Source organism: Phalacrocorax carbo, chromosome 6 (genome assembly GCF_963921805.1).
Source record: "Phalacrocorax carbo chromosome 6, bPhaCar2.1, whole genome shotgun sequence".
Lineage (NCBI taxonomy): Eukaryota > Metazoa > Chordata > Aves > Suliformes > Phalacrocoracidae > Phalacrocorax > Phalacrocorax carbo.
In genome coordinates, this window is record NC_087518.1 from 35765259 (window position 1) to 35788810 (window position 23552).

General features: G+C 52.8%; 1 protein-coding gene across 2 annotated transcripts in view; it reads left to right on the forward strand.

Moving 5' to 3' along the window:
* Window positions 1-3583: 3583 nt before the first annotated feature.
* The window catches only part of NOS1AP (nitric oxide synthase 1 adaptor protein), a 42921-nt gene continuing 22952 nt past the window's right edge, over window positions 3584-23552 (forward strand). Inside the window, exons 1-2 of one of the 2 annotated variants that reach the window (XM_064454707.1) lie at window positions 3584-3805; window positions 13986-14057. In XM_064454707.1, the coding sequence (XP_064310777.1) occupies window positions 3701-3805; window positions 13986-14057 (177 nt within the window). In that variant the 5' untranslated portion in view covers window positions 3584-3700. The remainder of the gene's footprint in view (window positions 3806-13985; window positions 14058-23552) is intronic. The other variant, XM_064454708.1, reaches the window with a different exon arrangement.

Sequence of the window (23552 nt, forward strand, 5' to 3'; positions counted from 1 at the left end):
TAGCTAAAGGGCTGCAGGTGGCTTCTGTTATAGGCTGTGGACATTATGGTAACAAGCCGTGTCTTCCTCCTGGAAATTCTGCATATTTTCATAGTGGGGTTCTTTTTAAGGGCAAGACTAGACAATGCATGCTGACACTTGCAGGCCAGACTGCCTTCATAAAATATTTGCACAATATCAGTTCTCGTCTAATCCTGAAACATACCAAAGCTTTGTGATGCTTTGAAAACCACCCTGGGTGAACTTGAAATGCTTCTGGCCAACTCTTTCAGGTCCCTTGCTTTTGGGTGTGTTGCTCAATGCAAACAAACGCACAAGTGTGCTGCCAGCTAGGGTGACAGTCAGCTCTCCCCACTGTGCCCCGTGACACTCCAGCAGCTGCTGCCAGAGGATGTAGTGGAGCTGTGGGGCTTTGCCTCTGATTCACCTGCCTCTGGCCCTGTCCGGAGGGGTATCGTGGTGGAGTATCGGAGCAGGCATGGGGTGATACGCTTTTTTTGTCTGGCTTTCACATAAGCATTGCGAGAACATAGTCTCAACTTCAGAGGGTGAAAAAAAAGGAAGTCTGAATCTCAGGTGGGGCGTGGGACCGGTTTCCCTTGGGTACTGGGGCAGGAGCAAGGGCAGAAGCCCCCGAAAGCCCTGGGCTGCAGCGCAGGGGAGCTGGGGCAAGGCGATCTCTTCTCCGGTCTGGTCTGGGAGATGCTGTGCTTCTGTGCTGCATTTCGCGGCCTTCCCAGGAGATGGCAGGCCAGTTTTATAAATCCAGAGCCCGCTGTTGGCCGCGAGTAGCTGCAACCTGTGCCGAGAGAGGGCTGGGCGAGATCCCCGAGAGCCCGAGGGGGAGCGGGGACGGGAGCGGCGGCGGGGCTGCTCCGCCGCTCCCCTCCTCCCTGCGCCTCGGACCCTGTTCAAAGCTCTCTTGTGAATAATGGAAGAGTCCTTCAAGGCGTCCTTGCCGTTGGCTCAACGCTGCACGGGCCGCATCCCCGGCGGCCCGGCTCCCCGGCTTCGGTGCGGTCCCCTCCTGCTCGGGTGGCTCATGGGACCTTCGTCCCAGGCCGCCGTGCAAACGCGGGCGGGCCTGCGCGGCCTCGCAGGGGGCGGAAACGCGAAAACGAGCAAACCGGTTACACAACTTCAACGAGTAATTCCAGGGCTTCTAATTATTGATTTTGAAAGGGAGGAAACAGGTTCTGGTCCTGCAGGACAAACACGAGCGTGAGAGTTTAATCCTCTCCTTGTTCTTTGGGTATCTCCTGTACCTCCTCGTGGTGGTGGCGGACTAAGCTCGACGTCCTGGGATCAAAAGGCTGGAAAGGCTATCCGAGGGACAGGCGTTGGGTCGGCAGGCGTGGTGTAAGGGCAGGGAGAGTTGGTCATAGCCTCTCTTGTTTTTGTTTCTGGGATCACTGTTAATTTTTGTAACATAACAAGAAGGTGGAATCATGTCAAATGCTGCAGGTGTCCTAAACTCCCTGCAGAGCCTGCAGGACTTTGGAGCACTCCCTGATGCTGCAAGTACCACCCAAATCATGCTTGGGGCAATAGGTGGGTGGGATTTGGGGACAGACCTGTTGCAGGAAGAGCTGCATGTCAGAGCTGACCTGCTGACATGAGAGGCCCAGAAGCTGAGAGTCCAGAAGCAACTGCAGAGCGAGGCTCATCCTTTGGTCAACCCCAGTATTTGAAGAGCAGTCTCCAGTTTTGCTCTAGGTGCCGCAGCTGTCGGTGAGAACAGCCACCGTGACTGTGGAAGGGGCCAGAGCAGGCTATGGATTGCCCAGGGCATCCACCACCCACCAGGGTCTGTGAGCAGCCCCAGTGCTGCCAGACAAATCCACCGGGACTGCCTGGGAGGAGCTGGTTTGTTTGCTGGGCTCTGAAGGCTTCTCATCAAACACCCGTTTCTGTCCATGGAGGAAAAGCCCCAAAGGCACCATTCACTGAAGAGATGCTCACAAGCCCTCCCGCACAGGAATTCAGATCTTCACCAAATCCATGGGGCTTTGCTAGCTGTGGAAAGCCAGCAGTCACCATGACTCTATGTCTTTAATCAGATTTAGCATAGGAACAGGGCTCCTGAGAAGCTGTGGGATCTCTGCCCCTGGGGATACTTGCAGCTCGCCTAGGCACAGTCCTGAGCTGCTGCTTTCATCTTGAAGCTTGCCCTGTTTGGAGCAGGTCTTGGACTAGAGACCTCCAGGGGAATTCTCCAGTGGCTGTATAATTTCTGGCACCTGGGACTTCGGTGCTGTCAGCTAAACATTTGCTAGAGGTAAACAGAAATCTTCAGCAAAAACCCAGAATATCAAACACCATGAAGCAGATCCAGACTCAAGACTGTCCCACCACCAGCTTCTGCCTGTCCCAGACGCAAGTAAGCTCAAGTGCCTTGTGGGTGTTGTCTGCACACTTTTTGCCCAGAGATCTCTGCAGGTGCAGTCACCGAGCTGCTTTGGCTGCAAGGCACAGCGCTCATCCCCTGCCCCTTTCCAAAGCAAGGGGTAAAGGTTTTCGAGAGCCCAGGGCTTGCTAGCATCTTTCCTTCAGTGGGAAATCATCCCTTGATTCACTTGTCCAAGTGCTGACAGCTCTGTGTGATCCCACCCCGAGCCCAGTGCGATCCCACCCTGAACGTAATCTGTTGTGCCCAGCGAAGGATCAAAAGCCAGCACTGCTGTTTGCGTTGCAGTCATTTAGAAACCTGAGGCAAGCGAGGGAAACATGCTCTGGTGTGTAGGACCATGCAAGCAGAGCAAGACAAGGGTTTGGGGAATTGTGGCTCTCCTGTGGGATCAGGGGACATGTCTGCCCTGGGAAAGCCTTGTCCTGAGTGCTGTCTGTGTGAAGGCCAGCGTGAACTCTTTGGTCATGCTGCAGCGAGATGAGCTTCACCGCTGTCACATAGCATCTGTGGGTGTTAAAATAGAGAGGGATGGAGCCCTACCTGAGGGTGTGCCACACGTGGGGATGAGGGGTAAAACAGCCTGGACTTGCAGTCAGAGCTGCATGAGTGGGTTCCTGCACATTTGGAAAGCAACTCTGGGGTGCTTTCAGCACGTTCACAGCTTTTAGGGCTTTTATGAGGTAGGGCACAGTAGGGTCTGGTCTGGTCACAAGGACTGGCCTTTCATTAAGCACAAGATGGAGCTTTTTCACCTCCAGCTCACTTGATTTCCATCACGTCCGGTGTTTATATCAACACTTGGATACAGAGTTCATTGGCCTGAGCGTTTGTCGCAGCCCAGGCTCTCCCACCCAGGAGGGATGTGTTTCCTCGGGGCCCCGTTCCCAGCCGAGGGCTTGCCCTGGGTGCCCCGGGGAGGCGGCACGGCGGCCCCCAGCGCACCCCCGGGCTGAGCTGGGCCCCCCCCACCGTAACCACTTGCGAGGCTTCACCCCCTCCCTTTTTTTTTTTTTTTTTTTTTTTAAATTTTGGCGGGGCTGGGGTGCAGACCCAGCCCCGCGCACTAGATGTCAGCGGTGCCTTCCCCAGCGCCCTTTTTTTGACGCTTCCCTGCCCCTCCCTCGCTCCCCGCCGGCAGAGGAGGGGGTGCCGAGACCCGCGATCCCCCTCCCCTCCCTCGCTCCGCGGCGGCGCGTCCCCGCCCCGGGGCCGGCCGGCGGCGGGGGCGGAGGTTCCGCGGCGGCGGCGCCGGGCGCGCTGCAGGGGCAGCCCGGCCGCCGCGGGGCCGCCATGCCCGCCAAGTCCAAGTACAACCTGGTGGATGACCGGCACGACCTCCGCATCCCCCTGCACAACGAGGACGCCTTCCAGCACGGCATCTGCTTCGAGGCCAAGGTGGGCGGCGGGCGCGGAAGGGGGACGCGGGGACTGGCGGGGGGTCCCTGTCCAGCGCTTGCATCCCCGACCCGCCGGGATTCCCGGTTTCCCAGCTCTCATTTTGCATAGCCTTGGGTTCTCTCTACTTTCCCCGTTGGCATTGCCTGCTCTCCCCCAAATTCAGCTGCGAAGAGTTGGATGAGGCTTCCCACCCATCCCGTAAGGATGTCGAAGCTGGACAGATGGGTCAAGCTGGAGCGGGGTCACCCTGCTGCTTTTCCTCCTTGACTCGGCAGGGTGTTGCTTGGGGATCTTTGGCCCAGGAGAGCCGGGGACTGTGTGCAACTTCCCGGGAAAGAGTTGAGGGCTCAGGCTTTGCTCTGAGTTTCCAGCACTGCGGGTAATGCTGGAGGGCCGGTGCGATGGGGACGGTTGGTGTCCTGCAGGATGCCTTGTACCCTGGTGCTCCTCTAATGGACTCATCCTGTGAGTAGACAGAGGAACCACGTGCCTCTTGCGGTGCGGTGCAAGAGGCCAGGGCTGCTCACCCAAAATAAAAGCTTGCTATTTCTCCTTACATATATAAACCATTCTTGTTAGTGGATTTGGCAGGAAGTGCTATTTTTTTTTTTTTTCCCTATTGGGACCTCTCAGTCTCTTACTCCACTTAGACTGTGGCTTCCCACAGTCTGAGTGCTCGTGCTCTCTCAGCAGGCTGGGAAAAAGCCGAGCTACCCGTCCACGTTGCCCAGCCCTGGGCAGGTAGTGCTGGCCAGCAATACACTGGGAAGTAGCTGGCCATGAAATTTGAAAAGGGGAAGCAGAAGATCCTGCCCCCTTTGCTGTTTCTGGGGGTACAGTTGTCACACTGATGAGATACTCCAAGTGAGGCTGACTTGGAAAAAACCTGGTGTAAAACAGTTTTTTGAGTGGCAGGGAGGGAGGCATTTGTTGCATGGCACTGTCCCTGGAGCACAGGTGCTGGCAAGGGAAGAATCACAGCTTTGGCACCTAATCCTGTGCAGTGCCCCAGGGGCAGGGCTGCAGCTCCTTGGAGGGTGCCAAAGTTGTGTTATTTCCCCCTCTTCTCGTGGCTGGGAGGGTTCCTCTGCAGAGGCCATTGCCTGCCTGGCGGCAGGCACCGCGCTGCAGAAAGGAAAACAGTAGAGGAGGTGTTTACAGAGAAAAGTTAAACCTGCTTTGCAACTCTTCTGGGAAAGACTGTACAAATTCAGCTTTGCAGCCCTTCGCTCCTGGATTATTGGAGCCAATTGCTGTTTTACTGCCAGTACATGCTCACCCCTCACCTGTGGGGAGGCTGCAAATCATCTCACCTGGCTTCTTCCGTGCCAGGTTTGGGTGGTCCAGCTTGGAAGGTGGCGAGTGGGATAGGGTTTTAGTTGCCCCTTGGTCTGCTCATGGTTCATCTCTTTTCCATGCTGCTGGTCTGTCTGTGTTAATGGGGTGGTGCATATTAGCCTTTGTTAGCTCCTCTTATTTTGTATCCTGTGCCACACGTTAATGCCAAGCAGAATCCTTACGAAACCCAGCTTCTGAATTTGTGGGTCTCTCCAGCATCTTCTGATGCCAGATGCAGAATGCAGATGGCTTAGGCAATTACTCCATCCTTTTATTAGATTGCTGGAGATTAATTAAATGCTTACACTCCTTTAGTTCCTTTTATCCCCAAGAATCCCAAGCGCTTAAACCCGTGTGGTTCTTGTTTCAGCCAGGCACCCAGCACAAGTCACAAAAATGAGGAACTCTGATTTAGAGTAGAGCTTTGGGGGAAGATTAAAGAAGAAAAATGCTCAGCTGGGGCACTGGGACTCATGTGCCTGTCTCCTAAAAGCCTCCTGGATTGCTGGTAGCGCGGGTGGTGGGGATCCCGGTGTTACAGCCCTCAGCAGCTAGATCAGAGGTCTCTGCTCCAGCAGCCTGGGATTCCTGACGAGCTTGCCTGGGGCTCACTGTAGGGGGGGTAACACGGGCCTGAGTTGGTATGTGCTGATTTATTGTTTTAATTTTTAATTTTATTTTTACACCCAGGCCTATGCTGTCTGCTTCTGTCTTTAAATGGCTCACATAGTAGATGTAATGCGTATTTTGGTTCATCAGTAGCAGCTGGCATCCATGCTGACATTCCCCTTGCTTCTCCCCCAGGGAGTCCCAGCGTCCCGGGGTGGGTGGCCATGGGCAGTCAGGATTTGGGCCCTTTTCAAGCACAGAGCGATGGACTCACTCTGAAGCAAGCAATGCTGTCACATGTGTTGCCATCAGGAGACTCATGTTGCTTGTCCCCCCTGAAGCTACTTGCAGCCATATGCTCTGGCATGGGGACACTGAGTCTGAGTGAAGTATCCTCTAGGGATTATGTTAATCCATTTTCTGGAGATAAATCCAATAGTTGGAAAATCCCACTCCGTCTTTTTAGGAATAGTAATACATTTCACACTTTTGGATCTGTTTTCGTTGGCCACCTCTCTTGGCATCAAACCCTTCTGTGTCCCTGAGGCACCTCAACCAGGCTGCTGGGAGTCGGGGGAGCTAGCTCTGAGGGAAGGCAGAACATTTGCTTTCTTCTGCATCTTGTGATCTGAATTGTTGAATAAAATCAAAGCCTGGCCTCTTGAGTCAGCTGAAGCATTCGGATGAAAGAGCTGGGAGCTGCAATGTGGCACAGGGGAGCAGGCATAAATTCCTACTTGTGCAATGGCTTCCTGGTTAAATATATGGGTATGTAAAGAGTAGGCTCCTTCCGTCCTCCCCCACCTCTCCGCCCAGCACTTCTCCCCCAGTCAGGGAGAGGAGGAAGGGATACAAGCTTACTCCTTATCTTCCCAAAGCCTGGTGCTGCAGGACAAGATGCAGGGGCCAGCTTGTACAACACCAGAAATTTTGCACGTTCAGAAATTGTGACTCAGGCTACTCCAGTGCCTCCAGAGAGATCAGCATGTAGAGGGAATTAAATGGGGTGGTGGAGCTTATCATTGGACTGCTGGACCCCCTCTGTGTTCGAGTACAAGGGTGCTGGGTGCTGCTGGGTTTGCATGGAGAAGCTGTTACTGGCTCCCATCATTAGAGCCACTCTCAGGAGCTCACTGGGCTGGACTGTCCTCCTGCCCTGGAGATCTTGTGGTCCAGAGCAAGGTTGCACCTACCAAATACCCATTGTTTGGAAACAGCTGTTAATCCTTCAGTCCTGAGGCTTGTTAATACATTTGCGGTGCCCTAATGTATGTGGTTCCCAATGATGGGGGAGGCATGTACAAGGACCTTCTGTGCTGTTCCCCCATCTGCAGGCGAGGGGAGAAGGGGCTGTCCAAGCAGACCTTGGTCCTTGGAGAGACCTGCTGCCTGCAGCCTGGGACTGCTGTGGGCTGGGACAAGGTGTGCTGAGACCTGGCTTTCCTGATACCAGACCTGTTTGCAGATAAATATGGGACTGGAGGTTTGGGAGGATCGCTGCTGTTCTGGGCAGGAGGTGGGAGTTTTGGGTTCGGGTGCGGGGTTTTGGGTTTTTTTTTCCCCCCCTTAAGGGATCTTGGCAACCAGGCGTTTTCTCTCATGTTTGTCAGTACTTTTCTCTTGTGCGTGGGAAACTGAAGTTGAACCAAGCATCTGCTGCTGTCTATGTTTGGAGATGGGACATGAAGGACACTTTAGTCTGATCCAGTATGTCCCTTCCTATGAACCCCTCCAGCTCACCTGCTGCCACCTTCCTGAGGCTGCCAGTGCTGGCAGAGCCTGCCGGTTGCTTGGAAGATAAAAACTTTTTCAGGAAAGGGATTATAGCCTCAGGTGAACACTAAGCAGCAAATGCATGTGTTTCCACTCTTGTGTATATTTTTATGTGTGTAGGGGCCATACATAAAAGCGTTTGAAGTGAGTTGAGTTGCAGGCAGCTTCGATCGCGGTCTTCGGTTCCCCTCCTCTGCTTCGGGCTCTCTTCCCAGCGAGATTCCCTTTCCCAGAGGGCTGGGAAGCCAGAGACAGGTTGTGTGAAGCTCTGCACCTCTTTAGCTGCCTGGGAGAGACTTGGCAGCTTTATTTGGGGGCTGTTTGTACTGGCAGCTCTGGAGTATGGTGTGCTCTGTCAGGGCTGCTCAGCCCAGAGCAAAGCTGCAGTGTGATTTAGCCTGGGATTGCTTGCTCGAGGCTATAAATAACCTTTCCAAGTGCCACAAAAGTTCTCGTCTGAAACAGTGGCATATTTCTGCCATACTTGTTAACTCAGTTCACAGGCTGCTCAGTGAAGCTCTTAGCAAAAAAAAAAAAAAAACCCAAACAAAAAAAAAACCCAAACCCAGCTCTGCTGGGATTTGGCAAAGCTGCATGTGCCCAGACTGTGGGTACCGGCCAGGCAGTGCGTGGGCTTGGCAGATGCCAGAAGGTCCCAAAGAAGCAGCGATGGGGGTGGGATACTCCCAGCCCTGCTTTCTGGATGCTGAAGTGCTCCAGTCTCGCACATCCTGTACATGAGTTAAGGCTGTAGCTGGGTGTAAGTGCAGGAAGCTCAGCCCCTGCGTGGGGGGCGGCTGTGGGCGGCGTGGCTGGGTGGGGTACAGAAATGGGGGTGAGTGGACAGCCCTGCTTTATTGTCATGGAAAAACTTTAGCTCTCCTGCTGCACCCCGTCACTCTGTGTCCTGGTGTGCCTGCTGCAGGGCTGCATCCTGCTGCAAAGGTGTCTCCCGTTATTGCGTGAGCCCCATTTTGGCTGGTGAGAGGGTAGAGTGAGTGCAGTGCACATGGGTCTGGTGAGCACTGGGGTCTTGTCTTGGGACCCCAGAGCTCTGTGTTACTGGTGCTCAAGCTCCTGCGCAGGTCATAGGCAGTGAAAGAGTTTCTAGGATCAGCAGGCAGGTAAGCAATAATACCCTTAGGGCGCCAGCTTGACCAGCGGTGCCTGGCATGAGGGGTCCCTGTGTTAATGCCCCTTGGCTGGTTGAGTAGCTCTGGACAGGTCTGACACACTGCGTTAAACTACATGGCTCCCAGGGCTGTATGCACCCCAGTGTCCTCAGGGTGCAGAGCCCTGTTATGGGAGGACTGGGTAGGGCTGGAGCCCTCCAGCTCAGCAGAGAGCCTGCTGCACCCGCTTGCCAGGCTCAGGATGGAGAGCCAAGACTTTTTTCCATTGAAGTCAGCTGGCATCCTGACTTTTCCGTCCCTTTTGGCCTCTGAGCCCACACCACCGCAGTCTGAGTAAACTTCCCCCCTTTCCTTCCAGTAAAGCAGGGTGTTCCTGGGGTGCAGGGCAGAGCTGGGGCCGTGCCAGCCCAGCCCCCTGGCTCCCTGGGTGGAGGCTGTGCGTGGGAGAGTGGGAGCACTGCGACAGCAAAAGTCCCAGGAATTTGATTTCTTCCTTGCTTTCCCTGACCACGGCAGTCCTGGGAGAAGCCCTTATCAGCCAGGCTGCAGAGACACTGGGCGTTTCCCCAGGCACTGCGGAAATAAAGAGACTTCAAATCTCTGGGCTTAGGGTGCCTGGCTGGGGACTGGTGCCTGGGCACTTTGGACCTCGCTTTGTGGCACAGCCATGTGTCACGGGATTGACAGCCCAGTACCTGCTGTGGCCTCACGCCGCCCTGGACTCTTCAGAAATCTTGGTACACTCAGAATCCATATCTGGCTCCTCCCACTGAGCTGCCGGTACCTCCAGTAACCCTTCCCCAGCCTGGGTGCACGGTGCCCTGCTCGGACAAGGCTCTCCTGGCCCCAAGGGTGGCTGTGTAGCCCGTGTTGCAATGCCCCAGCCTACGACTGGTGCCAGCGTGTCTCCTCTGCCTGTGCTGCCACCCTTCCTGCAGCTCCTCTGCAGTAGCAGTGGCTCTCCATCTGTGGCAAGCTCTTTGGTTCAGGGTGGCTTTCAAAGCTGGAAACCCTGCAGCCATCCGATCTAGGCTCCCCTATATGTTGGGTATGATTCAGCCCTGACCTTTGCATGCGGTGTTGGGCTAGCAGAGAGGCAGCATGCCTCCCTTAGGAAGGCAGCAGCTCCTTTCCAGGAAGGCTTTTGCTGCCCACCACTGCCCGCCACCCACAAGGGATCTCATCAACACCCCTTGGAAGGCATCCCCCTGTCAGGGAAGTGATTGGCCTTCAGTTTTCTGAAAATATCCACCAACTGCTGTCACAGAAAAGGCACCGACTCAAGAAAATTAATTTCTGACAGAGCAGAAAACAAGCAATATTAAACAACCTCAGTATTGAGGAAAAATGAGAAACTAAGTGACTTGTGCAAACATTGCTTTGGCAGAATGCTCTCCTTTGTTTTCTTGGATTTTTTTTTTCCTCTGGCCTGGGGAGGACTGGTGTTTCCCTGAACTGGACAGGTCTTTTTTTAAGCCATGAATGGAGGGTGCATGGTGTGGGCTGTGCCTGGAGGCCCCTTCTAGCCTTGCCTGTGATAGACAGGGGAGCCTATTTGCATGGAAGGGGGACAGCAAGCAAGCTCCCTTTGGGTGCTGAGAAGCCCCGTGGGTGTTGGACACCAAGCCTGTGCAATGGCAGGGAGAGGGACTGCCCTTTCTAGGGTCCCTGGAAGGACCGATGGAAGGCTGGGTTCCACACACGGGGATGAGGAGTACCAGGGTGAGTGAGGGACCAAAAGGACCCTGCAAATAGGTGCTTTGTGCCTGCCTGCCCGAGCCCCAAGTGGCCCTGGCCATTTGCAATGTGAGGGCTGCCTTTGTGGGGCTTCCAGAGCACCTACTTACAGGAGGGACTCCCTCGGCTGCCCATTCACTGGTGCTCCCAGCTGGCAGCCTTTCTCCTCCTAATTGGGCTGGGGAAGAGGGGGCTGCCTGGGACTGCCCTCCCCACGGAGCTAGACGTGCCCCCTGCCTTCAGAGCATGGGGATCGGTGACTTCCTAATCCCGCCTGGCTTTTGGGTACACGTGGGGGGCTCCACCGCTGGCCCCCATCTGGTGGCAGGATGGTGGGGCCACGGATCTGGAGGCGATTATTTGGGAAAGCTGTGTCCTGCATATGTGCATATGGTTTCCTCTTCTTCTTCCTTGGTTCCCCAGGGCTTGGGGAGAGTGGGTTCTTTCATGGGTTTATTTTCTTTGTCAGCTCTCTTTCACACAGCTTTATTTTCCTTCCTTTTGTCTCGGGCGCCTTCCTTTCTCCTCCCCGAGCTCAGCCCTGGTCCCGCTGCCTTCCTTTTCTGCAGGGTTGACCTGCTGGTATGGATGCTGGCCCGAGCCCTGGGAGCCAGGGCATTGGCCCCTGCAGGGACCAGCGCCACCGCCACGCCTGGCACCTCGCTTGGGGCACACAGATTTTTAAAGGAAGGCAAAAGCTATGCCTGGGGTCTGGGAGCCCCCCTGCTCAGGGGTCCCTGAGTCTCAGCGCTGGGGTGGAATGAGGGGGGAGTCTTCCGCCCCAGAGGCTCCTGTGGCTTTCCTGATCCTTGCCTCTGCCTCACCTGCTTTTTCCCCCACCTCTTCCTGAAACGAAAGTCAGTGCTGTGAGTAGGAGGGCTGGAGAAGAGCAGAGCAGGAGCAGCCCTGGGTGAGCTTACCGCCTGCAAATCACTAATAAATATGGGTGGTTTTTCAGGCCATCTCCACTCCTCATCTGGGAAATAGTAGTTTAGCTGATAGGTCAACCTCCAAGTCCACATTTTTGAAGGATACTCATCACATTGTGAAGGGTTACTCCTCTGCAGTGCAGTCCTTGCTTGTGATTTCTGCCCTGAACGCAGAAATAATTTGGGGAGACTTTGCCCATCTGTTGAGTTTTGTGAAACGTGCAAAAACTACGTGCCTCCAGAGTGGAGGGAGAGGTGGGTGTTTTTGGAGCTGTGAGCACAGTAATTGTGTGAAGTGAGCCCACACTGGGGCTGGAGGAGCCGCAGGCTCTGGTGTAGCCACACTCCCAAGTGTGGGATGCAGCAGGGTGCCCTGGAGCCCAGATTTGGAAGCAGAGGTGAACCCTGCATGGTTTGTGACCTGAGCCCCTTGGTTCAGGTGCTTGCAAGCATGGGCGGGAGGGGAATAGCTGAATAAAGGGGTGTATATAGGATGGCATCAAGCCACTTCCTACTGCTGTTGCTGCCTTTTGGGAGGGCCATCCAAGGATGTCCAAGGTGGTGTCTGGTTTCTGCTCCATCACTTGCTTATGGGGCAGACCAGCCCTGCCAGGCTCACACATGCAATTAGGGGCTTGATGAGAGTGTTGCTGCTGGCTGAGGTTGCAGTTGTCAGCCAGGAGGTTGGCATTGCTTGAATTCACGTGGCTGTGGAAGCCAGTAGTGGACGGGGCCATCCTCTGCCTGGCTGACAGCTGTCACCTCTTTTGCTGTCCTTGCACGTGGCTGTATTCTGCACTCTCCCATGCAAAGAAAGCGATTACCCCTCCAGTGTAAGTGACCTTGTGCTGTTGTGAATAGCTAGAAGAAGGTAGCAGTCCTCTGGCTGTCCCTTTTGCCAGCAAAAGTCTGTCCTTCTCATAATTCAAGCTGTCTCCCTTGCAGGTGAGCGGGAAGCAGTGCTGGGTGGTCCCTGGCAGAAGAGTGGCATGGGTAGGCTTGGAGGGAGAGGTGCCAAGTCATTCGTCTGGTGGCAGAAGACGCAGAAAGGTTCCTCCCTTATGTGCTGCACAGTGACTGTGTGCCCAGGGCTCTGGCTGCCTCGGCCCTCCTTCTTATCTCCTTTTTACTGAGGGTTTCCTCCTCATCTCCTTTTTACTGATGGTTTCCAGACTTTGTGTAAGAAAAGGGAATTGATTGATGTCAAAGAGACCTCTCTTAATATGACCTGAACCTTTGAAGGGGTGGGAAGGCTCCATTTAGAGGATGTGACTAAAAACTTATCAAGACTTGCGCTTTTGCAGCTGGGCTTCCAGCAGTTGGGGTCTGGGCAGTTAATGCTGCCTTTGCCGGCAGCGTGCATCATGGGCTTTAATTCCTGGTTACATAAAGCTGCCCTGCTCTGTGGCAGCCTGCTCCGCACATGAGAACACGCCAGCTGTTTGGTGTTTATTTTTATATCCTCTCTCTTCCCATCTACTCTCAGCACCGACTGCCTGGTGCTGGTCACTGGGCGCCTGCCTCCATCTGCACCCAGGGCAGGAGCTGTGCAGCTGGGGATGGCCTCGCTGTGCAGGTGGGCTTGTTGAGTTTGGGGTGCGGAGGGTTAGCAAGGGCAGCTCTCTGGGACAGCACACACACACACAACACCCAGGGTGGTTGTGCAGCCCCTGCTCCATGCCCTCGATAGAGGTGGCAGCAGCATCTCAGCAGAGAGGAGCCAGGAGTCATGCAGCGATGCTGGGTGAGAAATAACCCCTCTCTGTGGCCTCTGCCTGTACGATGACCCGTAGCACGTGTTTGGCCATCTAAGCACCCGTCTTCAGCACTGGTGCTTGAAACCAGTGACCTGGATTTTCACAGTGTCAGCAGAGGTTATGGCCATATTCAGAGGAACATATAGCCCTGCCAGATTTAGTGCCCGTGCTGTGCTGCTGAGGGTTACGTCAGCGCTCATGTCAAGATGAAGCGTGGGAGCACTGAGGGCTAGTAAATAGACTCAAAACGCTTTTCTTCTAACTACATGTTTTTAGTGCTCCGCATTGACTCTTCATCACTTGTCTGTTTTCTGATCCTCCTTCTGAACCTGCCCTCTTCCATTTTATTTTTAAAAAGGTTTTTGTTTGCCATCTCTCCGTGCTGGGTCACAGTGGTGCTGCCTTTGGTCCCCTTTGAATAGCAAAGTGGCTCCTTTATTCTGCAGGCTTGGCCTGGAGGCTCAGCATCGCTGCAAAAACAGCCAAGGGTTTGGCAGGGCTATAATTAAATAGTGAAGGGCCTGTCACAGGACAGGTTGCCCCAGCTATTTTAGGGATATTCCAATATCCAGGTCTATAATAGATGACTCAGTGCAGCCGGGGGGATATTGGATTATACCTCCATACTTTGATCACGGCATATATGAATGAGTCCTGTTGGCCTGATTACTGAAGTTATTTTATTGGTAGAATAATGGTGGCTGAATCCTTGAAAGATTGTGGTGAGGGAACAGCGTTGTGGTGGGAGGCGTGCAAGGCTTCAGGCACAGTGGGTAAAATGCCGCCTGTTTCCCAGAAGTGACCCTGGGGTGCCTCCGGGGATACCATCAAAGCTGTGGTGGGACTGTGAGGTTTCCAGTGCTGTGGAAACTCAACTAATTGGCTCTTTTTTTCCCTCTAGTACATCGGGAGCCTGGATGTGCCACGGCCAAACAGCCGGGTGGAGATCGTGACAGCCATGCGGCGGATCAGGGTGAGTGTGATGAGGATGCTCCTTCCCCTTCTGCACTGGGGTAGTGGGGGCACCGCTTCTCTGTCTCCACTTACAGCCTACTCTCGCCCAAGTCCCATCTTCCAGGTTATTCATAACTCTGTATTTTTCACCATCCCTCTCTCCCTTGAGATCTCCATGTAACCTGGGTGCGGTGCCTGCAAGTTTCATGTGGCGCGCCATCACATTTGGAGCACCCCCAGCACGGGCTGTGCCCTGTGGTACCTGGGCATCCTGTGTGTCACAGCGGGGGTTAGCTGCAGCCCGAGTGGTAGCAGGGCCGTCCCCATGCTCATGGAGTGTGTGCTGCGGAGGCAGGGATGGGGTGGAAGGTGGGTGCGGGATGTGGGGTTGCCAGCACTGGGTGGAAACTATGCATATCCTTGATTTGGAGGATTTCCTCATGTGTCAGTCTCAGTTCAAAGGTAACAGCAAACTACTTGTGAAAGAGGTACGTTTGTGTTTTACTGCTTACGTAAGCACTTTGGGCGCTGCCTGGATATGCCAGCAGGTTAGTGCCTGGTCGATGGCAATGTGCAAATTAAAATGCTGAGTAACGAGCTCTGGGTCTGGCCAGCAGCGAGCTTGTTTAACAGTGAGTAGGTCAGAGGATGTCAGCTGGTAATGAAGTCATCTGGCTTCCCAAAATACTTATAGTCAGGGTACGGGGAGCTGTTTCCATATAATGCTTGGCCGATAGCCAGGAGAGGAGCTTTTCCTCTGGGCCCCAGCCTCGCGCCTGCACAACTTGAAGGCATTCAAGGGAAGGCTGGGAGGTGAGCAAACCACACGCTGAGTGAGCTTGCTGCCCCAGGCTTAAAACAGCAGGAGCTTGACTGCTCTCCAATGCACAAGACAGCCCTTTAGGCAGTGGTTGGACCTTGGTCCGATGTACATGGTGGTGTGGCCACAGGCGCAGGTAATCTGGTCTGCTCAGTGGGTTACAGCAAGGGGTCTGCCCTGTCTTCCCGGGATGGCGCTCTCCTGGGAATAAACACTCTTAATTGGAAGTTGCTGAGGATGAGGAGTTGCTGAGGGACATTGAGTAATGGATGAGCTGTCTTTCTAGTGGCCTCATCTCATCCCATGAGCACTGGACCTGCTTGTGTGGCTGAGCAGCACTACTGGGCTTGGCTGCCACCCTGCTCCTCCCTCAGCTCCCCCTGCAGATTCTTGGTAAAATCTTGTTTTCTCTTTTCTTATTGCCAGAGGAGGAGAAGAGTATCATATCACAAGGACTCAGATTGCAAGGCTCTTCTGTTTCAAACTTTTAGCATGTAAAAAGTTTGTGGGCTTTTCTCAGCAGCTTTCCTACCCACTGCCCTGTCCTCTCAGTGGTGGTTAAAGTTGTGGCCAGTGCATGATCTGGGAAGTCCTTTACGGCATTAGGTTTGCTCACCTTGGTTCCAAACAAGGTTTGGGACAGAACAACTGTTGTGCCATCAAGAGCTCTTAAAAACTGCTGTCTCCTCTGCTGCCTTTCAGGATAAGACTTCTGAAAGAATGCAGCTCCAGCCCCAAAATCGTGTAACTCCACATCAGTATGGGAGCATTGGCACAAGGTTGAGGGTTTAAATAAACCCTAGGGAAAAAAAAAAAACAAAACACCAAAACATCCTCATTGACCAATATAAATAAACTGAAGCATGGTCTAGAAAGTTCATAGACAAAGCTCTGCATGGTGAAAGGACACAATTTAGGGTAAAATAATGATTTCTCCTTATGAAGGATGTGCTTGAAACATGTGCTCAGGCTTTCTTGATCCTCGTGTAAGACGGGAGAGATGCAAGTCATTGAAAGGCCCTGAGTTTGCAGATCAGATCTGCCAGAAAGACTGTTTATTTGTCGCAGGGTGCTGTTTATGAAGAGGATGCCAGGATGGTTTGTTTGACGGGAGTTTATGTGTATAGCCCTTCCCTGGTTTCCCGTGTTTTGTGCTGGCCTTGCACCCAGCAGCAAGACATTACCGCAGCATTGCAAGGGCATTTGCTGGCTGGGCTGGGCACCAGAAGCTGGTTTCAATTTGGCTGGAGGTCAAGGAATGCGTGTCCTTCTTAAAGCAGAAGGGTAGTTGTGTTCTTTAAGGAATAAAGTAATCACAAAATAATGGCATGGGGAAACCAGAGGAAGAAAAAGCATATTTAGACATAGAAAGCAAGTGATGGGAGATACTCAAGTGCAAGCTGCAGCAGTTCTGCGAGTGGTGTGTGAAGCAGCTGCTGACCCTGAGGTTTATATGGTTTTTAATGCAGTCCCTGGTTTAGGGGGAAAGTGCTGTGTCCCGGTTTGTTCTGAGTTAGTCACTGGTGGTGAAGGAGGGGGACCCTTGCCGTACCCCCTGCTGCTGCAACTCCCCTTTCTCAGTGCTGCCTTCACCCTAGCTGCTCACGGGCTTTGCCTCTATTTACTAAATGATAAGAAAAAAAAAAAAGATCCTGCAAAGAAGTGAGGAAGCACCCTGCCTGACAGTGGGGCTTCTGAGGGGGAGAGCACCCTGCAAGCCCCCCATATCTGCCTCTGCTGGGCTGGGAGCCGGGAGGGACAGAGCCACGAGCAGCAGCAGCTCCTGCAGTGCTGCCTCCCCTCTCCTCACCAGCAGCTGGGACTTGAAGGGTGAGCACCGTGGGCCTGGCTGATGCCAGCTTCCTGTTTGGATGGAGACCTGACCCTCTGGGGCAAAGAGGAGGGCATGGCATAACTGGCATTGCTGGGATTCCTGCTCCAGCAGGGCTCTGCCACCCTGCTGCCACTCTCCCGAGAGCAAAGCAGAGCAATGGCCATGGGCAGAACGGCTCCACCAGAGCAAGATGTATATATTAAGCCCAAATCTGGTCCCTTTTGTGGATCTGGGTTGGGAGGGACTTTATACAGGGAGTCGGTGTTGCAGGGCAGGGATGCCATCCCCTTCTTTCCTGCTGCTGAAGGGCTGGTGGTGGCATGGCCATCGTCACGGTGCTGGCCGGAGGGAGGGTTTCTGTCCCGAAGCAGGAGGATGTTGGAGAATTCCCAGGATTCTTGCAGCTTGGGGGTCAGGAGGGAAGGGGAAGTGCTCAGCTGGCTCCTTCTGCCTTCCTGCTTTTCCGCTTGCATCGGCTGGGCTTGCTGGGAACATAGCCCTGTCTTGCTCTGCATCTTGGTGCAAATACCTGGCCTTGGAAGGACTCGGTGGAATGGCATGTTAGCCATGCCAAGGATGCACTTGGGCAGCCATTTTGTGAGTGTTTGCTGCAGCTTTCCTCCAAAGCCTATGTCCTCTGGCTTTTCTGCAGAGTACTGATGGTCACGTCAGTACTAATAAGTACAACAGGCCAGGGCTTGTTTTCCTGGCAAGCGGTTGGGCTTGTGTTCGTACAACTGAACCCCTTCTCCTCCTCATCCCAAAACAGGGTGACCTGGTCCATGTTGCCTCATGCCCTAAACTGCTCCTTGGCTCCTCTGAATGCAATGTGTGAGAAACCATCTGTAAGTCTAGATAGTTACCTGTGGGCACCTGAACATCAGAAAGTCCCAAGCTCAACAGTAGTTAAATGGTTGTTAAAGCTGCAGCCAGCCTGACCTGTTGGTGTAAGCCCAGGGAACCTTCCTTGCCCAGGCTTTCCTGGGAAGCAGTAGTCCAGAGGCCACAGTGCTCTTCTGCTCTGTGCCAATCATGGGCAAAGCCTGAGAAGTTCAGATGGGAGCTCATGAGAGTGGACTGGGATGGGTCGTACGTCTGTCACTTACCAAAGAGGGTGTTAAAAGTACTGGAGAGCAAGAGCACAACTGATGCAGCTTCCCAACCATAAGGACTATGAGTTGTTGAAGATTTCAGTTTAAAGTGCCTGAGCTAGTTGCAACACATCCATTCTTTTCTTTCTTTCTTTTTTCCCCCAGAATGGCTGAGCACATGGAGCCTTAAATGACTATGACAACTGTGTGTATTTTTTATGCTGTCATGATGTAAATAAATGCAAATGCTTTCCCCTCTGTGCCCCTGGCATGTCTCCAGTGCAGCCAGTGCTACCTGGCTGGGGCTTGGTGCGGTCGTTCTAGAGAACTTGGAATCATCCTTTTCTTGCTACTTGGATTGCTAAGTGCAGTTTTAATCCAGGTTTTCTTTGATGCCAGAAAGGATGAAATCCTGTATAGGCACTTCTTAAAAGCTGCTTCTGCAAGCCTGTTTTTGGGAAGTGTCCAGCTGAGTTTTGCAGGCTCGAAACGAGGAGACATTTTCAAGCACTTTAAAATCTAGCTCCTCTACACCTCCTACTCTGTGTCAGGTACATCTGATTTTGTGGCACTTATGCTTTGCATAGCTGAGCTCTATTTTAGCAAATTGGCAAAATTGCTGAATTTCGACAGGCTTGTTTAAAGCAAGATTTTGCATCCTCTGCAAGCCACATGCACAGTCGGACTGGTGTGAAAATTGGTGCATTTGGCCAGTTATTTGTGTAGAACGCCTGGTGTAATTTTGAGCTCATTTAATTAAAATATTTCCGAGATACCCGTGTTCCTGCCATGGCGAGTTTATAAGTGTTAGATCATTTACAACGATGCCTTCTTTTTTCTTTTTTTTTTTTTTCTTCTTTCATCATGCAAGGAGCAGCATGGCTGTCCCTGCCATAAAACAGAGCAGGATTTGAAAGTGAGCTGGCCCTGCATGCATGAGTCCTGCTTGGGGGCAGCCCACCCCCAGCTGCCTGCGGGGCACCTGCATGGCGGGCAGTGGGCTGGCCAGGAGATGCTCAGGCTTTGGCTGCCTGAAGAGTGCAGCCTGCTCTTTGCCAAATGATGGCACTCAGCGTGAGACGAATTATCGGCAAGCTAATGACTTGACATGATTATCCAAGATGAACAAGATTACGTTGTATTAGATCTGGGAGGAACCAAAGGGATGTCTGTAATAATTTCAATTGCTCTTTCAGTGCTCTGACAATTGCAGTAAAAAGGGTGAAGGCTTCTGGGCAAGTTCATTGTATTTCTCCCAGCACCACCAGTGCCACTTAACTTCCTAATAAAATAATGGCTAGTCTGGTATTGCTACCATCATGCTGCCTACTCAGTTGCATGAGATAGGTCAGGATCTCATCCTGTGGTTAGTATTTAATCAATAAACTGGTTAAATTAGTACCCAGATTAACCAGAGCAGCCGTTTGACCAAGACTGCCCATAGGGGAGGGGTGGTTTCCAGGAGAGTTGGCCAAAGCATGGCGGTTCTGACTTTGCTGTCTGTTCTAATACCATGGCCAGGACGCGACGAGTGCTTTCCAGCAAAGCTTTGAAGATTACTGGTAGCATTAAGTTGCGTGAGTTGTACTTACACTCTGTTGCAATGCATGTGTAGTAAAATTACAAATTTAAGGAGGTAAATGACACCATGTGGCAGAGGGCAGACATCTGAACCTTCTGATAAGAAGGTATAAAGTGTGAGCCATTAACTCTGGAAAGCAAAGTCTGAGCTGTGGAGGGAGCTGGGTAGGGATGGGGCTTTGGGTACTGCTTGCCAGAGGGACTTTGGGAAGGTGTTCCCGAGCAGATGTGAGGAAGTACCGCCTGTGCCATCTGTCTGCCAGGCTTGCTGGGTCACACGGTGGCAGTAATGACTGGGCTCAGCTGGACGTGCGACCCAACAGGTCCTGGCGAGATGAGCAATGGGCGTGATCCTCTTCCCCCAGTAGCTGGCCTGATAAACAAGTCATGATAAGCTCGTTGCCTTTTGGCTTTCAGCAGTACCCTAGCAGACCGTTCTCCGCCAGGCTTGGGGTGGCAGCATGTCCCTTGTGGCCAGGCTCTAAACTGCGGTGGGGAGGAGAGCTTGGTGGCAGGGGGTCCAGTCTGGGAAAGAGCAGGAGTTTCCCAGCTGGACAGAGACCTTGACTGTGGAGCCAGTGAGGATGAAGGATACCGTAACCCAGACAGGGAAGTATGCTTTGCAGAGGCTGATGAGCCAGCGGGCACATGCTAGTCTGTGGTCTTCCCCATATGTCCTGTCTCTCTGGTATGCTCAGCCCTTCTCTGGCCAAGTGTCCCATGGGCTGGTGGCACTCGGGGCTCTAGCAGGAGCCTTGATCAACTGGTGCTGGGCATGCCAGTGCAAGCAGCAATGCCTCTGGTGGGTTATTCTGGCCTGTAGCCAGGCAAATGGCTTTGAGAGGGCTGGGAGCCAGGTAGGCACCAAGCCCAGGGCAGGACTGGAGCTGCCAGCAAAAACCTGGGAGGCAGCAGTGCCTTGTGTCCCCTGTGTCCCCGTCATGCATCCTTCCCCTGTGTTTGCTTGGGTCGACCTTTCCTAACTTGGGCTTTCTTTCCTCTCTGAGAGCCAACCATGTCTCCGTGTGACTCATCTTGCTACCCAGCTGGGGGCTTTCCCCGCCAGCCCTCGAGGTGAGTCACAGTACTGGCTCACTGGTGCCATTGTCTGAGCCATTGGCAACTATCTGCTGGGAGCTCAGGGGAGAAGATGGGCAATAATATCTGCTAGGTTATTCCTAAATAATCCCCTAAACTTTGGGGAGAGGGAAGATCTTCAGCATTGCTTCTTCTGAGCCTGGGAGTGCTCTGCTGGCTCCTACCCCCTCTCTAAATTCGTGGAGAGCCCGTCAAGTAATTTCACAAATGTCTGTCCCTTCTTGTGCCCTTGTGCTCTCTCCTCTTCCTCCTGCTTCACACTTGTTCTTCCTTGAAATGTTTCTTCAAGCAGGCTTTAAGTATTGCACTAAGGAGCTGCATTATTTGTTGGGCTCACCAGAGCATGTGCGGGGGTGTTGGTGCACACTGGAGAGGTGTCCCTGGCATCCTGTGGCTCCTTCCTTTGACACTCTCCATGTTGCACACCTGTTTTTGGTAGCGCAGCGGGCCCAGTTCAGTGCCAGGGCCCAGGTGCACTAGAAGCAAGGGTTCTGGTGCTGCAAACCTGGCTTTCCACAGGAACACGGAGCAGTTGGAGCACTGACGCACATAACGTCTGCAGCGCTGCAAATGGAAGCTGCTGGTGGTGCTGAGGTGGCTCTCCTGCTCTCCGTGTGCCCGCTCTGTCTTTTCCTCCTGCCTAGAAAGGAATGATTTGTTGCACGATCTGGCTCACAGGCATGATTGGATTTAGTCTGGCTGTCATGGGGGAGGTCTGCAGCTTGTTCTGGGAGGTTTGGGGTCTTGAGAGCACTGGTAATTGCTGTTTGTGAGAGTTTGAAGAGTTCTTACAGAAACTGTCATCCTTTGATAGCTCTCTGCTCCGTCTGCAAGGTGACAGAGCTGCCTTTGATTGCCTGACCCTCTAACTTGCAGAAAGTACTGTTATTGAGGGAAAGGGCTGTGTTCGGTGTCGCTATCGCTATCCATAACACACCCAGCTCTGTGTGACAGTCTCTTCTGCTAGAAGCTTGCTAGTGAAGATAACCATGTCTGCATTTTAGAGTAAATTCCTAACTGTGCGTAAGATTTAAGCTCATGTCACCTGAAAGGTGGTTGAGGGGAGAAAATGGGTTCAAGGAGAGTACGCTGAGGTGTGGCTGATTTCAGGGTCTGCAACTCATCCTGGCATCTCCTAGCGCTTTCCTGGTCAGCACAGTGCACAGCTGGACCTGTCCCTCTCTTCCAGTCCCCTTGGGTTTGTGTTTCCTCACACCCATGGCACTGCTTTTATTTGGACGTTTTTTCTTCTGCTTTACTGCAACATGAAATTTTCCTGTCTTTCTCAATAAATCAGGGCTTTCATCACTCTGTTGCTGTCATGGCAGTGTTTTACTCTTGGGACAGAGCAGGGTCCAAACACTCCCTTGTGCTGACTGCTGGATGTTGCATGGACCTGAGCAGAAGAGACATAGGCAGTTGTATCCTGGGCTCTTCCAGCCAGGCACGAGCACGTCCAGAGATGATACCTGGCTCTTGCTCTGTGATTAAGGGGAGAAATAGCTTAGGAAGAGGAGATCAAAGAGTGAAAAAAACTCATAAGCAGGGCGTCAGGGGTCAAGCGATATTTAATATCTGTTTTATGCATGAGAAACAGAGACACAGGGAGACTAAATGACTTGTCAGACTTTTTTCCAAGGGAGGCACCCCTGCGCAGGGAACCGGACCAAATTAAAATCGAACCAAGCTGAAGCCAACACTTTAAATGCTACTCTGGTGTGTGACCCTTTCTGCTCTTGTGCTTCTCTGCCAGTCCTCGAAGGCCAAGGACCCCTTGATTTAATTTGTTGAAGTGTTCTCCTCTGCTGCCTCAGAAGAGAGGCAAAGCATGGAGCTGCAGCCTTGCAAAAAAATACCATATGCCCAGTTTCTTCACTGCTAAAATTTATTCTTGGTGGTTTTGGCTTGGTGCAGCATGAAGATTTGTTTCAGACGATGCTATGCGCAAATGGCTGAGGGGGAAAAGCAGCGTCAGAGCCTGCCTTGCAGCCTGCAGCAAGGTGAGAAGGATTTTGGCATGGGGTTTTGTGGCTGTGAGAGCTGTAAGGGTGGGGGTGTTATGGCATGTTCCTGTGGTCCGTGGGAGCAGAGGAAAGGATCACATCTGTTTAAAAGGAGAGGCTGCAAAAACTATTGTGTGAGCTGGTCTGCGGAATGGATCTCGTTTAATTAGGGGGAGCTGGAGGAAAGGATGTGTCTATTGTAGGAGAGCAGAACAACAAGCACAGCCGAGAACAAGATAAAGGAACCAAGCACTCTCCCAGTCCCAGTGGAGAAGGGCTGTAGTGTGCAAAGCATGATGGAAGCCCTGGAGGTTCTCTGGCTCCTCGTGCCTACACATCCTTGCCCCATGGGCAGGCTGCAGTGGCCTCCCAAGGGCTGCTGCCTCTCGGCACAGCACTGCAGCCACAGCTGAGGTCCCCGGCTGCACCGCTGTCCCTGTGGACAATAGTCAGTGCATGAAGTGATGTGCTTCAACTGGGATTTTATGGGGGATTGGACTTTCTCAGGCTGCAGTGAAGTCTGCCAAGAGAAAGACTCTAGATGAAAAATATAGCCAAATTTGGATCAATTTTCAGGGAAGGAAATGTTTCCTTCTCAGGCCAGGCTTCCCTGATGGAGTACGACGATACTAGTCATTCTTAATCTGTTGCTTGGTGTTCAGCAGCATGAGTTTTAACATGGTGGGAAAAAACCCAACCAAACCAGTTCTCCTTGCTAAATGCTTCCCTGTGGAAACTGCTGATCCGTTGCAGCAGAAACTGCAAAAATCGACCTGAAGTGCATATTTCCCACAGGGAACTGCAGCAAAGATGTTTTAATTTCAGCGTAACTCTTTAACTGAAAAACAGCCCCACCTGAGATGTTTGACAGTTGTTCTTTGATTGCAGTAGGGGTATGCATTACAGAGGGCCATCTCTTTCTTTTTCCCTCCAAAGCCTCCAGTTTTGTTTTGGCATTTGCTTCAGTGACATTTTCCTACTCCCTCTTAACATGATGAATGGGACTGGTCTGGACTCCTTCAAACACTCCCTGATCCCTGGGAACTTTGGGGATGTCTGTGTATCTCTCCAGTACTGCAAATGTGAA